Source organism: Dermacentor variabilis, chromosome 1, assembly GCF_050947875.1.
Source record: "Dermacentor variabilis isolate Ectoservices chromosome 1, ASM5094787v1, whole genome shotgun sequence".
NCBI lineage: Eukaryota > Metazoa > Arthropoda > Arachnida > Ixodida > Ixodidae > Dermacentor > Dermacentor variabilis.
Genome location: NC_134568.1, coordinates 95,915,202 through 95,930,903, shown reverse-complemented (window position 1 = coordinate 95,930,903; position 15,702 = coordinate 95,915,202). Strand labels below are relative to the sequence as shown.

Here is a 15,702-nt window from a genome sequence, read left to right as displayed (position 1 = left end):
CTTCCAGTGATTGTGCTTTGGTGCATTATGTTTGTATGTCTGCTGAGACTATGCTGAGTTTCATACATCAGGTGCAACACTGTGAAGGCTAGATAGACTTTGCAGTGGCTGCTTCGTGCTTAGAAATAGTTTGGGGTTTTTTGACCAATTTTTGTGAAAATGTTCTTTATATTCGAATGGAAAAAGATTCAATCCTTAGAAACAAATTATATACTTATACGGCTGCTAACACGTTTTAAATCAATTTGATTTTTGTAGTTCCTTCTTTCAAAATTTTTTTTTATTTGCAGCCCGTTGCAGCAGTCTCGTGTGCATGCTCACAAGCAAACACCGCTGGCGATCAGCGAAGCGTAGAAGAAATTCATGGAGTGAAAAGTTTTGGCGACCGAATTTGCGTAGCGGTGTTCCACATTGTACCTGATATATGAAACGGAGCATAGTGCGCACTATACAGTGCATGGCTGCACAACTCGGAAACAGCTAGGGCCAAAATTAACTTCTCTAGGAGCCACACGGGCTGCATTTTTGTAGGAAACATTGCATCTTTTGCTCACATAAAGACAGTCTGTCATTCATTGCTGTCCTCACCATGTCCAGTAGCGTATCGTCAGTCCTTGAAGACTGAAGGTGGCTCTTGTTTAGTGTCATAATGTCCTTGCACGTCCAGAAGTAGGCTCTTCTGAAGAGATAGACCCTGTTTCAAGGTATTTCTAGCGATTTTATCATACGTATTTGTTTCTAAGAAGATTATTATAAAACTGACAGAGCAGATGCTCCCCCCTCTGTACGTCTTGTAGCTCTGGTGAACAAACACTTCAGTTCTATGGAGTTTTATGGCTGCATTGTACACTGGACTCTTTAAGCGAAACCTTAAGGGACCAGGGAAATTGATTCCATTTATCAGGAGTTTCATTTACTGAGAGACATTGCAGAGAGCATTGCATGAATACAAAACCAACCAACCATGAGGACAGTGTTCTGTTTAAGTGATTTCCGTTTTCCACTGCATAGTCAGTCTTTCAGCGTCACTGAGAGTAGGTTACATAACAGCCGGTCTCTCTGCTTCTTAACTTCGAGTCAAATGAAACGCTGTTGGCATTCTGCCAAAAGTCATGTTATGAAGATTTGTTTACACACACGAACACTTATCTTTGAATTAAAAAGCGTCATTCCTGTGTGTCCATGATTAGTTCGGGTTTCGGTCCTTGGATGCGGACGGGTGCAGCCGCATAGTGGTAGTGTCCGGAACTACATGTGAACGTTCCCCACTGTGCCGATGGGTGGAGCCACATCCCTGGCAAGCCCTGGTTATGGTGCCTACCCTGGTGTGGGACAATCACGTGGACAGCGTGTTCGCGCCAAGTGATGTAGTGGTCGCCGTCTCTCCGAAAACGCTACGTTCTTTATGTGTACTATGTGAGGAATAAGGTAATTCCTAGTACATAACATTGGCGACGAGGCGGATCACCTGTGGCAGGGAAGCCCAGAGGGCATCGGGGAGCATCCAGTAAGTCATGGCTGAGCGGCAGCATGATTTTTCTGCACGTTTGGATGAGTTTACTGGCTCCAACTGGGTATCGTGGTTCGGCCGGCAACAGTTTTTCTTCGAGGCCAACAATGTGACTGACCCTGTCAAGCAACGAGCACACTTGCTTACACTGTGCCGTGCTCAAATTTACGACGTGCTTTGTGCGCTGCTTCAACCGAAGACGCCCGACCAAGTGAGCTATGCCGAGATCGTGGCTGCACTTCAGGCACATTACGACCCTCGACCGTCTGAAGTCTACAGTCGTGCGATGTCCCAAAGGCGAGATCAGCTCCCAGGCGAGTCGGTAAACGACTACGTGGCCGCCCTACGCAAGTTGGCTACGAGCTGCAATTTCGGCACGCTGCCGACGGCAACTACAGCTACGGCGACGCCAGCTGAGGGAACGGCATCACCAACACAGCAGGGAGCTACGGGCTGCAATCCAACGCTTCTGTCATTAGATGTGGTGTTGCGCGATCGCTTCGTGTGTGATCTCCGCGACCAAAATCTTCAACAGCGACTGTTTGCAGAGAAGGATCTGACCTTTAGCAAGGCTTATGATTTCGCTATTCGAGCGGAAAGTGCCGTTCAGCAGCAACGACAGATAAAAGCTGATCATGCGGAAGTCAGCAAGGAGGCTACGCGGGCCGGCTACAGCGCTTCGACCTCCAAGACGCATTCTCACCAAGGGCAACGCTGCTGGCGTTGCGACGGTTCGCACAGTCCCAAAACGTGTAAGTTCAGCACAACTATTTGCAATTGCTGCCGGAAACAAGGGCACATTGCCAAGGCTTGTATTTCCAGGAAGAAGGCTGAGAAAAAGACATACCAGCGTAGCTTCTCCTTAGAAACTTCACGGACTGCGGAAGTGACTAACGAAACCAAACATGAGGTTTCTACATTGCATGACCTCTGTGCAGTGGCAGACTGATTCAGCACCCCGAAGTTTACTCTGACGCTTATAGTGCACGGCAGGCCTGTGACTTTTGAGGTCGACTCCGGTGCAGCGTGCACCATGGTTAGCAGAGACACATTTAAAACCGTATGGCATGCACACCCACCCTCTCTGAGGCAGGACGATGTACATCTGCGCACCTGGTCCGCCCCAGCAATTTTCCAGCGGTTTATGGAGACTACTTTGAGCGGCTTGCCGGGAGTTTGTGTTTACCTGGACGATATCATTGGGGTGGAGCAACAGCAAAAGAGCACAAGGACCGTCTAGTGTCAGTTCTCCAGCGGCTGGCTCAGGCAAACCTACGATTGTGCAAATCCAAGTGTCAGTTTGGTGTGGCGGAGGTTAAATTCCTGGGTCACAAGATTGATGCAGCAGGGATTCACACATCTGAGGAAAAAGTGGAAGCTATCGGGAAGGCACCAGCGCCCACAAGTAAGCAGACACTGCAGTCATGTTTAGGCATGTTGGCCTTCTATGACCGCTTTCTGGAGCGCCGTGCTACAGTGGCAGCAACCCTGTATGAACTTCTGGCAAAGGATAAGACTTGGAAGTGGGAACAACAGCACCAAAAAGCGTTTGATGAGCTCAAACAGTGCTTGTTGTCGAGGACTGTCCTGTCACACTATGACGAAAACAAGCCCCTTTTGATTTCATGTGATGCTTCACCTTATGGTGTAGGGGCAGTGCTTGCTCAGCTGGACAGCCAAGGCAGAGAGGCACCGATTGCGTTTGCATCCCGAACATTGGGTGCTGCTGAATGTAACTATGCACAACTTGACCGTGAAGGTCTTGCTGTAGTCTTTGCAGCCACACACTTCCACAAGTACATTGTGGGTCGAGAAGTCACGTTCGTGACTGACCACCAGCCGTTGCTGGGGATTCTTGGACAACGGAAGCCGGTACCAGAAATGATTTCGCCCCGAATGAAAAGGTGGTGCCTTAAACTGTCAGCATACAACTACGACCTCTAGTATCGTGCTGGTAGTCGTCATCAGAATGCAGATGCGCTGAGTAGACTGCCTCTGCCAGACCGCATTGAAGAGCCTAACCCACCTGGAGACATGCTCATGTTCGAGGCGTTACCATGACCGCCATTGATAGTTGAGGTTGTGGCTACACTAACGCAAGAGGATCCAATTCTTGCAGAGGTCTTTTCAGCAGTACATAATGGCACCGTGCAGCGTCTGCAGGGAGACAGTTTTACCTCATACCGCAGAAGAGCCACCGAACTTGCTATCCATCGAGGATGCATCAGCTGGGGCTAAAGAATTGTCATACCTGCAGGAGCACGAGAACAGGCCATTTCATTGGTTCACGCAGGCCATCGTGGAATTGTAGCCATGAAAGCTTGTGCGCGTAGTTATCTTTGGTGGCCTGGCTTGGACGCCGAGATCGAAACAACTGTCAAGTCATGCAACCAGTGCCAGTGCACCCAGAGCGATCCAAAAAAGGCTCCAGTTCCAAATTGGACGCAGCCAACGACACCATGGCACACATTGCACGTGGACTTTGCAGGTCCGGTAGAAGGACATACCTTTTTGGTTGTTGTCGACGCTTTCACCAAGTGGGTAGAGGTGCGACTGGCGAACAGCCCGACATCAACAGCAGTCATTAGAGTGCTGCGCTCTTTGTTCGCCACATTTGGCATACCACGCAAGGTTATGTCGGACAATGGGGCTGCATTTGTGTCTTCCGAGATACAAGACTTCTACCAGAGAAATGGCATTCGAAGCGTAACGTCAGCCCCATACCACCCTGCTACAAATGGGCAAGCAGAACGTTATGTTGGAGAACTGAAGAGGGCACTGGCCAGAGAACCATCCGGTTCGCTCAGTGTTCGCTTGTCACGTTTTCTGTTTCGGCAGCATACCACTGTACATCAGTCAACCGGGCTAACACCGGCTAAAGCCATGTTTGGGCGGGAGCTGCCAAACCAGTTCGACCTCATCATTGCATCGGAAGGACAGGAGGCTGCACAACCTGACCTACCCAAGAGTCGTCAACTCGTGCAAGGTGAAGCCGTGTGGGTAAAACAATTCGGCAAGGGGCCAGACTGGACAGAAGGAACTCTGGTTAAAAGGATGGGCCACAGATCCTGGCTTGTGAAATGCCCAGGAAGAATTGTTAGACGCCATCTAAACCAGCTTAGGAAGCGCACCGGCGAAGTAAAGCTGGACCGACAAGCCTCAGCAATGCTCACGTGGGTCATCCAGTGGAAAGCACACCAGCTATGCCTTCTTCACGTCCACTCGAATCTGAATCGAGCATACCGAAACGACCAGCGCGGATCAGACGGCAGCCTACTTGGTACAAGGCATCCTTCTAAGGGGGGAAAAGTGTTGTGTCCTTGATTAGTTCGGGTTTTGGTCCTCGGATGCGGATGGGTGCAGCCGCATAGTGGTAGTGTCCGGAACTACATGTGAACGTTCCCCACTGCGCCGATGGGTGGAGCCACATCCCTGGCAAGCCCTAGTGTGGGACAATCACGTGCACAGCGTGTTCGCGCCAAGTGGTGTAGTGTGGTCGCCATCTCTCCGAAAAGGCTACGTTCTTTATGTGTACTATGTGAGGAATAAAGTAATTCCCAGTACATAACAATTCCCATTTCACTTCTTAAGTATATGGATAGAAAATATTGCAGCTTTTACCATTCGAATGGAAATAAGTGGCTCTCCTATTACTGATATGAGCCAGGCTAGCATCATGTCAAGAAATCACTCTACCAAGCCCTAGTCACTTCATTACAAGCTTCTTCAAATGTGTTGAAGAGCAGCATGCTATTTGTATTGGCCTGGCAGAAAGCCTCGGATGACGTTGTTGGCGTAATGTTACCACATCCGAATAATCTTGACTGACACTTGCTCCTGATGCGCCGAAATATGAGAAAAAGGCTAAAAAGTATGGCGAATACACTAAACAAGAGCATCTGTTTACAGGTGCTACTGTTCATGAAATTGAAACATATTGGGAAAGCGGATGTTCAATCCAGCTGTGTGTGCTGCAGCAGTAATGCAGTTTTTGTATTGGTAAATTAAAGAATATATTTGGTGGTCGTGTGTCTTTATCTGTACTCAACAAGGAGAAAGTACGTACCACGCCTTTTTTGTTTTAATTTACCTGATGCCACCATTGGTTCATGTATATTTTTAACAGCAAAATTATTGTTTCTCATCATATCATCATACTCAGATTCCAGTGCCTGTACACCACAGAAGTCCAAATTCGGCTGCAGGCTGCTGTAAATCTGCTTGCAGGCTGTATGCTGTGCAGCCTGCTTTAAAAGGACAGTAAAGTGAATATTAATTCACTTTCGGTCATTAATGCACCATTCTGCCTGGGTCCACACCTCTTCATTTATGAAATGCAGAAAGTGGATGGTTCTCAACTCCATCACCACCAGTGTGAACTGCTGCAAGCTACAAATTGATAACACGCATGTGGTTGTTTGATAACTCCACATTTTTGTCGACCAGGCTGAATGACAGTAATATCATGCTTCATTCCATTTACGTAGAAAGTGTACTTATGCTATCTTTATATCTGCAAGGTTTCAAAAACAAAAAGAATATACTGGAATTTATGGTGCCTATGCTCTCAAGTGACATGTTGATCAATTGGTCCATGCAAAATGTGCCCGAGGCTTTCAAGTCGCCTGTACCGTGCAGTCCAACTCTAGGTGGCACCTTGTCTGAACCCTCGTGTGGAGCGATGCATTTGTACAGAATAGAGTGAAATAGATAGTGAGCCTGCATTTTCCTTTGAATGCAGAAATGACTGCCTACGACGGCCTTCTGTGTTAGAGTGAGACCTTGCTCAAGAAAATAGTGATGTGCCAAGTGCTTTGCGCAGGCATCTTCCCGTACGCCTCTATTTTGAGCGACAATACCTAGCTGAACCAACATAAAGAAGGAAAGTTTAAGGCATTGTGCAACTCTGGTAGAACTGCCTATTACTGGAACTTCGCTCTTGATTGGCTTTCATTAATTAACATTTATTTCTGGCCACAAAGAATACTATTGTGGGGAAAAAAACACCTTTTCAGTTATACCTTTATTGATTTCCTGAACTATCCACCGCTCAAACTTTACTCCTGCATATCAATGACGCAACTATGAGGTTTGCATTAGATTTCCCACGCTTCAATCAGCATTTTGAGGTGTCAAGCTCAGCGTAGCGTATATGATACGTTGGCCATTACAGGGTTTACTGCGATATGATTATGAGTCCTCCATAAAGAAAGCAACAAAATCCCAATAAAGAAAAGCGTCAGGCAGGGAGATACGATCTCTCCAATGCTATTCACAGCGTGTTTACAGGAGGTATTCAGAAACCTGGATTGGGAAAAATTGGGGATAAGAGTTGATAGGGAATACTTTAGGAACTTGTGATTTGCTGATGATATTGCCTTGCTTAGTAACTCGGGACCAATTGCAATGCATGCTCACTGACCTGGAGAGGCAAAGCAGAAGGGTGGGTCTAAAAATGAATCTTCAGAAAACTAAAATAATGTTTAACAGTCTCGGAATAGAACAGCAGTTTACGACAGGTAGCGAGGCACTGGAAGTGGTAGGGCAATTCATCTACTGGAGGGCAGGTAGTGACTGCGGATCCGGATCATGAGACTGAAATCGCAAGAATAAGAACGGGCTGGGGTGCGTTTGGCAGGCATTCTCAGATCATGAACAGCAGGTTGCCATTATTCCCAAAGAGAAAAGTGTATAACAGCTGTGTCTTACAGTAATCACGTACGGGGCAGAAACCTGAAGGCTTATGAAAAGGGTTCTACATAAATTGAGGACAATGCAGCAAGCTATGGAAAGAAGAATGATGAGTGTAATGTTAAGGGATAAGAAAAGAGCAGATTGGGTGAAGGAAGAAACGCGAGTTATTGACATCTTAGTTGAAATCAAGAAAAAGAAATGGGGGGGGGGGGGGGGGCATGGGCAGGACATGTAATGAGGAGGGAAGATAACCGATGGTCATTGAGGGTTACAGACTGGATTCCAAGGGAAGGGAAGTGTAGCAGGGGGCGGCAGAAAGTTAGATGGGCGGATGAGATGAAGAAATTTGCAGGGACAACATGGCCACAATTAGTACATGACCGGGGTAGTTGGAGAAGTATGGGAGAGGTCTTTGCCCTGCAGTGGTCGTAACCAGGCTGATGGTGATGATTATTATTATGAGGCACACCGTAGTTGGCAACTCCAGGTTAATTTTGACCATCTGGGGTTCTCTAATGTGCACCCAATGCACAGTGCACAGGCATTTCTCTATTTTGCCCCGTAGAAATGCAGCAACCGCAGCAAAGATTTGATCCCATGCCCTTGAGTTTAGAGCGCAACACCACAGGCACTCCGCATTCTTCACTCATGCACTTTGAATTGTTGGTGGCCTGTTTTGCTTGCGTGGTACTTCTCCATGAATTGATGCAGCTTTTTGCTGACTGCTTGGTGTATAACCAAAAGAAGCGAGTGGTAAAGCTAAATATGTGTGCTTACAGAAGTTCTATAAGCCTCTGCTTCAGTTCTTGCATTTTATGCTTTAATTTATAGGACGTATTGCAACGCTGCAAGGTGTCATAATAAATGGACCTTTTGAAGCAGTGTTGCGGAAGGATGCCCCCATTCCATTCCAGTTCCATTCTGGGGAATTCTATCTTTCCGCAGTTCCGTTCCTTTCAATTTCTCGGAATGTAAAAACCCATTCCCACTCTGGGAATGGCCGGGCAGTTCTATTCCTGTAATTCTTTAACGTAGAAAAAGTATCTTGGTAGTTTTGAGTTGCCGATGAACGCACCATAAAGCTGATGTCATCAGACGCGGCAAGAATTGCAAAATATGCAAAATGCATTACCAAGGTCAAGGGATAGTAGCTTGGCGACATATCTCGTGCAGCACAACCACCTTACAAATTCTGATAAGGGCACTTCTCCCGCTACCTATAGTACGTTTGCATTGTCAGCATGTTTTAACGGCTTATGATGTTTTCATATTGTTTAAGCTTAAATGTGTTAATGCTAAAATGACAACATTGCGTATTTTTGCTTAGGTGCCCTTGTAATTTTAAATGCTGCAATAAAAGTCGCAAGCAATGCAAGGTGCCAAAAGAAGCTTTATTTTGGTTTTATTCATTGAAATTTTGCAACAGTGTCTTGAGCTTAATGGGTCGCTGTTTAGTTTTGAATACCTGAACTGTGAATGACTGCTGCTTCAACGGTTCTAGAAACAAAAAAAGTGAGAAAAAACTATTTCTTTCTATGTGTTGCACTTCACAAACATGAGCTGCTCAAAAAAGATGCTTGACAGCCATTTCGCTTCGCTGTCATTATCAGGGATGCCGTAGAAAACACTCGTTCCACATCAGTTGACGTTGCATTGACAGTGAAAACTGCCTTTGCGAGGTGGGAAAGAAAGGGAAAGCGGCTAGCGTTCGCTTTCCAATAGGTCAGGGGCTTAGCCGTGTCTGCACAAGTTCCCTCTGTAAGGTAAAGAGAAATTTCCCCTGCAATGGATCCATGCATATTGTCTTGGTGGGCGTTTTCATTATGCCTGATGTTTCTAAACATCAGTCTGCTTGGCCCTGCTTCAGAGTCTGCATTTTCTACGGTGCTTGCACTGTCCTGCCCTAACAAAAGAAACCCCCTTCCCAATACAGCAGAATGCATCTACTCGGCTGTTGCAGCTGAACACCAAGAAGACTTAAACCGTGGGCCTAGGAGGGCACCCATAAAAAAAAAGTCGGTCCATGTGCTTGCGAACAGCTTCTCCAAGCTATGCTGTAGGCCTTTAGCCGCCTCTTTGCAAAGAAGTCTGCCTTTGCTTAAGATTTCCACGAGGGAAACTTCAATATTTCGCAATGCGGGAAGCAAAACTCCGGCTGTCTTGTGCCTTTTCTACAGCAACTCAGCGCCTTCCTCTACAGGGGAGAGAATCTCAATCAAGTCTGTCACCAGACTCAGTTCATATTTACAGTTTAACCTTTATGCTTGCATGCAGAATTTGTCAGGCCTAATTGACTAGAAAAAGTGGTAACGAGCTTTCCTGTCATTCGCAGCTGTGAGTTCTACCTCGTCACGTTGTGATATTCCAAATGCAGATCGGCTACATTCAACACTTCTTGCGTATTGATGCAACAATGGCGCCGCATTTTTGTACGACTTCCTCAGCATTTGGGTCCTAAAATAAAACAAGGACGACAATTAGGGAATATTGCCACTGCAAGTACAGGTAGCGCAAACAGCAAACAATGTAATAGTTTCAGAAAGAGAATGATGACACACGTAATTGTACGGTATTGTGCTCGACGACACTGACACTCTTCAAGACTACATTAGACAAAATAAAGGGGAAACAGACACAGCCGTTTTCTCCAGCCCTATGGTAAATTGAGTGCACATTAATGCATACGGTGCACTTTCCTGTTCTTTATGAATAAATTTCCTGCACATAGTGCCATGGCTACGGCACTACGACTGGTACTATATTAATGAAATGGGCTTCATTATTCAAATAAACATACTAGCAGCAGACTGCCGCCTTGCTGACTGGTCTTATATGCCAGGCAACTGTGTTTACGGGCAGAGCAATTTGTACTAGAAGTAGTGATGTACGCAGGATTTGATTTTCCTGGGTGGGGAGTGTAATCCAAAAAATGAAAGGAGAGGGAGATCACGAAAGGAGAATAGCAAGGAGCACAAAATACAATAAGACTAAAATAGTTTGAACAGCGAATCAACCAAATCTTTTAAAATGTAACTTCAGGACACCGTGGGTGTTCTTTACAAGATGGGCTAGTTGTTTTTGTTTGTCTTTAGAGGTATTTCAGAATGGTTGATTGACGTGGTGAGAGCAGACCTCGAAGTCGCGTAAGCTTGTTGATCCAGTTCCAGAAGCTGTCATAGATTACTCTCTGTATCATCATGACCACGTACTGCCAATTCTTGGCATGCTAAGTACTTCAGTGGACGTAACGTCGCTATCAGCGCTTTCCTTGCGTCTTCCATTTTTTTTTTTTTTGCTTCCTAATAGCACACGCAGTTGCTATATTCACCCCACTCTTCACAGCTGCAGTTCCGCTCGTGGCTGCACGACGCAGATACGAGGCCTCATGACTTTCAGAACTTATAAGCTTTCTTCCACTTACAAAACCTATATTGCACAAAAATCAAGCGAGTCCTTATCCTTAGAACATGAAATATTTGGAAGAAAAATGTTCATCTCACAAGCAGTGCGACGGGTCTCACAGAATACCTTGTCCACGCATGTGCCGTGCAGAAGCCATTAGGACGCATGTTTCCAAGCTGGTCGGTAATGTTGTCCCTGCTGTGCTTTAATGTTAGGGACTGGATCCTTGCCAACAATTTGCATGCGTGCGCAGGTAATGGTTACAGTGGCAGATGTGAAGCCTGTGTCGCTAAGGCAAACTTCCATAGGTTCAGAAGCAGATGTTGAAGGTCCCATGCCGGGTGGATTACGTGTCCCTTCGTCATCCTCTTTGGGAGGTCTGTTTTTCTTGATGAGATATCTGTCCATTGTTTTTCACGGTTTCCTGAAATAAGATACCTGTAAAGTAAGACCACCAAAGAATGGAATGCCAAAAGTGTGTTCTGGTTTTAAGAGAAAAAATTGGGGGCCAATCCACTCTGTGAAGGTGGAATGCCAGTGAACCTGTCATTGTGCTCCCAAGTTCGCCCCCAATCCATGGTGTGAACGTGGTTGGACAGCAAAGACAAACGAGTGCACGAAACAAAACATGTTTGCTTGTAGTTTGTGATTAAGCATACTTCTCAGTTAATTAGCTTAATGAAACTTGGAATCTACTTCGCTGCTCGTAGCCTGACACAAAAACTAAGTAGGAACATGCAGTTGGCCGAGCACGCTCTTAAGCCCGGGATACATGGAGCGGAAAATGGGCGTTAGGCGATGAAATATGCCTGGCGGCGAACGCTCGCCCCTCGGCGTCCAAAATTTGACCCCCGCCGGCTACCTGGTCCGATCAGAAAAATGCCGCTCGGCGAAAATCGCCGTCGGAAGTGACGGGAGCGCCTTGCGCGCTCACCAGGCATCGCGACAATCGATCTCCCTCCGACTTCTGCCAGCTGGTTGGTTTTTGTGTATTCTTGGTTTTCCATCTGAGCATCCATCATGCGGCCGCGCTTAAGCGATTGAATGCGGGCGTTTAGGCTAGTTGGCCGCACACTTTCGGGCTCTCTGCGCATGAAAGGGACACCGTTGATCATCACAGCCAGATATTGAATGTTTAAGAGTGCAAATTTGTGTAAACTTATTTTTTATCTACAAACTTAAGTTAGGTGCTCGTGAAACAGATAATAACTATAAGTGCGGTGCAGTTTTATTACCAACCCAATCGAAGGTTCCATGGCGCAAAATAGTGCGTGCATTGTACTGCTTTTCTTATTATTGTCTTTTTTGTGTGTGTGGTGCTGCCCATATGGGTGCGGGTATAGGGAACGAAACGGTTTCTTGTTCGCGGCGCCCGAAGCTTTTTTTTTTTTTTTTTTTCGCTGTCAGCACACGTGCTCGCAAAGCTTGGTTTTGTGCTTCTTCGGTGAGAAACCACCCCTGCTCTACTACAACCATAAGTCCCTTCTGCTGAGTGCCTTGAGGGAAAAGAACGACCACAGACTATAGTTAGAAGCCGACCATGCCTTGTCTTCTGGCTGTTTGCACCTGTTTGGGCCCGGGCAACGCACGGAATGCCTAGGGCATCAAGAACGAGAGTCGCTGACAGGCCCATTTCAAGCCAAATACCGATAATTCTATCCTCTCCGGCTGCAGTAGTAAACACTTGTTGTTGGAGGAGGCTTTAAAACAGGAACTGAAACTAAAGTAAACATGAATATCCACAATGTGCTTTTACACAAAGTAAACTAGAGTCACAGTTCGAAAACCATAAAACACGGAGGAAGGAAACTAAGGAGAGGCCCTGACGTCACTCTTTGTGAAGCAAAAGTGAAGCCGGAAGTTGGCGTTGCTCATGGCGATGCTCCGCCTTTTGTGCCACCCTCCTCTCTTGTTTACATCTTTCGCGAAACCACGCTGCGCTGCGCGTGGTTTAGCGCACGCTCGCGCAACATCCGGCAGAGCACGGTGCAGGTAACACAGCGCAACAAGACACGGTGACTAACGCAAACCCGCCCACACAGCGCCTTTGCCACGGCACGAAACCTACCAGAGCAACACGTGTGAGTGCTCAAAAAATCAGAACAACGCCGCCATTGTGGCCCAAAAGGCGTGGCCATGCAGCAAAAAAAATAAAAAAGCAGCAAAAAGAATGAGAACCTATACGTCATTTCCGCCACACTTTTCTCCTAGCGCGTGGAGGGGGTATAGGGCCTCTCCTTAGTTTCCTTCCTCCGTGCCATAAAACATTCTGCGACGCCTGCGCTCCGCGGCGCCACCGCTCAACGTAGCCAGACGGCGCAAAACCAGCCCGCTTAAACGCTTGCAGCTCAATGAAATGTGCAGAAATCGTTTGTAAGCGCCTTTATGAAACAGTTTTCCAAGTTGTTTAGTCATTAACAACAAATAATACAATAAAAAGCCTATTTAGTATTTTTTTCGTATCCAAAAACACATTCCTAGAGTCTGGTAACACGGACAAATGAGCGTCAAGCGCGCGGCAGCGTCCGCCTGTTTTTCACCGAGCGTAAGCGATTCCAGCGAACCATCGGTGTCGTCCCGCCGTGTCTATTTGCGCCGGGCTATGTTTGCCGGGAAAGTCTGCTCCATTTATCGCAGGCTTTATATAACATGGCCCGAAAATTCTAGCGACGGGTAGGGGCGCTGAGAATAGGAGTAGGCGCCGCAGCGTACGCTAAGTTGCTTCTCTCTCATCCTTATCTTCTTCAAAGAGCGCGAGCCTTCTCGAACTGTCTGTCTGCGCATGCACTCCCTCAAGGTCGCCAGGAGAGGAAGGACTGGGCTGTGCTCTGGGATGGGCGTGCAGGCCTTTGAGTCTGTTCAAGAACATTCTCACCTCTCTCTTTCTCTGGTGGCTGTGCCGAAAACATCAGCCGCTACCCATAGTGGCCTTATAGGTCGCTTCCAGCAACAACGTTGGAATACCTTTGAGTGAGCAGAGTAGGAGTGATGTCGATCATTCACGGAATATACAGCCGTCGCTTGTCGAGTTTGCAGTTTTAATGGCCGCGTTGATTCTGGATGTCAATGATGCACTCGATTTTTTTGTCCCACGGTGGTTGCAATTACGACAGTTGGCGGCAGGTTTCAATTCAATTTCAATTGCTCTGGTTGACATATACTCTCAAAATCCAAAGCGGAAGAACAAATGCCGGAACTGCTGTGTAACATGCTGCCACGCCTCAATGACGACGGAGACCCAGGGGAGAGATGAAGGCTTCCTGTTGAGATCATGGGAAAAAACTCATCGGAATGTATCGATGATAAGCTGTCCGAGCACTCTTCACAGACCGGTGGGTCCCCCTCTTGAGAGGTGGCTGTGGATTAAGCAGGTGTGGCCAATTCCCAGACAGCACAAGACTACCTTGTAGAAGTTCCCAGTGTCTGGCATTCCACGATTCGCTCAAGATGAGCTTAGTGCTGCGGAGGTTGGTTATCTGTTAATGAAAAACACTGACTGCAATAAAGTGATAGCTTCTCCGACCATGTTTTAGAGTGCAGCTCGGCATTGTCCCTCGTAACCGATCGAGGGAACAAATGCAGCGAAGGATGAAAGCAAATGCGGGGCGCAGCGGGAGATGAAAGACTGCGATAGGGAAGAGAGCGCAAGGAGGAGGTTATGGCGAAAGCATGAGAAGAAAAGCGTAGTGTGCAGGACGCTTTGCGGCGACAGTGGCTACAAAATGGCACCAGAGTAGCATGCATTGTCTGTATGGAAACGGAAGTGTTGCATGAGCGGAGGTCCATCTGCGGCGGCGGCTGTGGATCGCACCCACTTGTACATCATGCGTTGCCTCTCGAGATCTCCCGATTAGCGAGGCAGTTTGCGCCACACTTCGCTCTGTTTGCAACGTGCCGCACGAGACAGATTGTCCGCACCAGCGAATATATGGCGAAATGGAAACATGTACAGCTGCGCTCAAATTTTGCATTACGGATTATCGCATTCGTCGGTGAATTTCTACACGATACATGCAGACCCTTCCATCAACCTGAAAGTAGAGCAAACTCATTCAACTGCAGACTCGTACTCAGCCACACAGTTTGCGTTTCGGCGCCTTCTTGGTACTTTTTGTGCATGTTCGGATTGCGTTATTCCTACTACGTTGGCAGCGGCAAAAAATTTTTGCTGGTGCATCCATGTCACCTCAACGGGCAGCTCAAGCAATGGATGAACACTGGATGCTGTGCCAGGTCCAGTGTCGCACGTGTCGTTCCACCAAGACATGGATGTAGGGACGGGGATGTCAGATTTAGACTTAAAGCCTTTATGAATTTGGTCTTTCTCATGAGTGATACATAAGGTTTGTTCCAAAAGTTCGTGCAGTTCGTGTTAAAAAATACATTTCACAAACTTCGAAACAGTATTTCGAAGGCACCAGTGTGGTAGCCTTCGAAATACTGAGACACAATACACTGGTTCCACCTCTTCCATTGCTGGAAGCATCCTTGGAAGTCCTCTACTGATAAGCGATTCATCAGCGATGTCGTTTCCGTTTGAATTTTCACCGAGTTTCAATTTTCAAAAATTCACCGACGATTGCAATACTCCCTAATGCGAAATTTGAGCGCAGCTCTATACGTGTTTTCATTTTGCTATATATTGGCTGGTGCGGACAATCTGTCTTGTGCAGCACATTGCAAACTGAGCGAAGTGTGGCAGGACTGCCTCGCTAATCGGGAGATTGAGAGAGGCAGCGCGTGGGTGTGATTCACAGCGGCCACAGACAGACCTCCCAGATGACGCACACTACCTTGGCGCCATCCCGTAGTCATCGTCTCTGCAGAGCGCATCGTCTTGCATGGCACTACACTTGTCACGCTTTCACCATACCCTCCTCCGCCGCTTCCTGCCTCATGGTTCCGCTGCACCCTCCTCCTCGCGCTCTTCATTATCGCTGTCTTTCATCCGCCATTGCGTTCCGCATTCGCTCTTTCATTCGCTGTGCTCGTTTGCCGGTTCCGCTGACGCTCGCCGCAGAAACGAGCGCCTGAGCTGCACTCTAAAAAAGGTTCTATGGAGCCAAATCTGGCGAGTAGGAAAGGTGTTCCAGCAT

General features: G+C 47.2%; 1 protein-coding gene across 11 annotated transcripts in view; it reads right to left on the bottom strand.

Annotated features, from left to right (window-relative positions):
• The window catches only part of LOC142580992 (uncharacterized), a 52,314-nt gene that overhangs the window by 20,111 nt on the left and 16,501 nt on the right, over window positions 1–15,702 (bottom strand). For 2 of the 11 annotated variants that reach the window (XR_012828150.1, XR_012828144.1), the window contains exons 3-4: window positions 10,733–11,044; window positions 9,550–9,658 (exon numbers count right to left, since the gene is read on the bottom strand). The exons of 2 other annotated variants lie outside the window; for them this stretch is intronic. Coding sequence is in view for 2 of the 9 variants with exons in the window: in XM_075691186.1 (XP_075547301.1) it covers window positions 8,928–8,960; window positions 9,550–9,658 (142 nt within the window). In the remaining 7 variants the exon portion in view is untranslated. Of the gene's footprint in view, window positions 1–8,581; window positions 9,659–10,732; window positions 11,045–15,702 lie in introns of those variants that run through there. 7 more of the 11 variants (XR_012828192.1, XR_012828198.1, XR_012828138.1 and 4 more) reach the window with 6 other exon arrangements.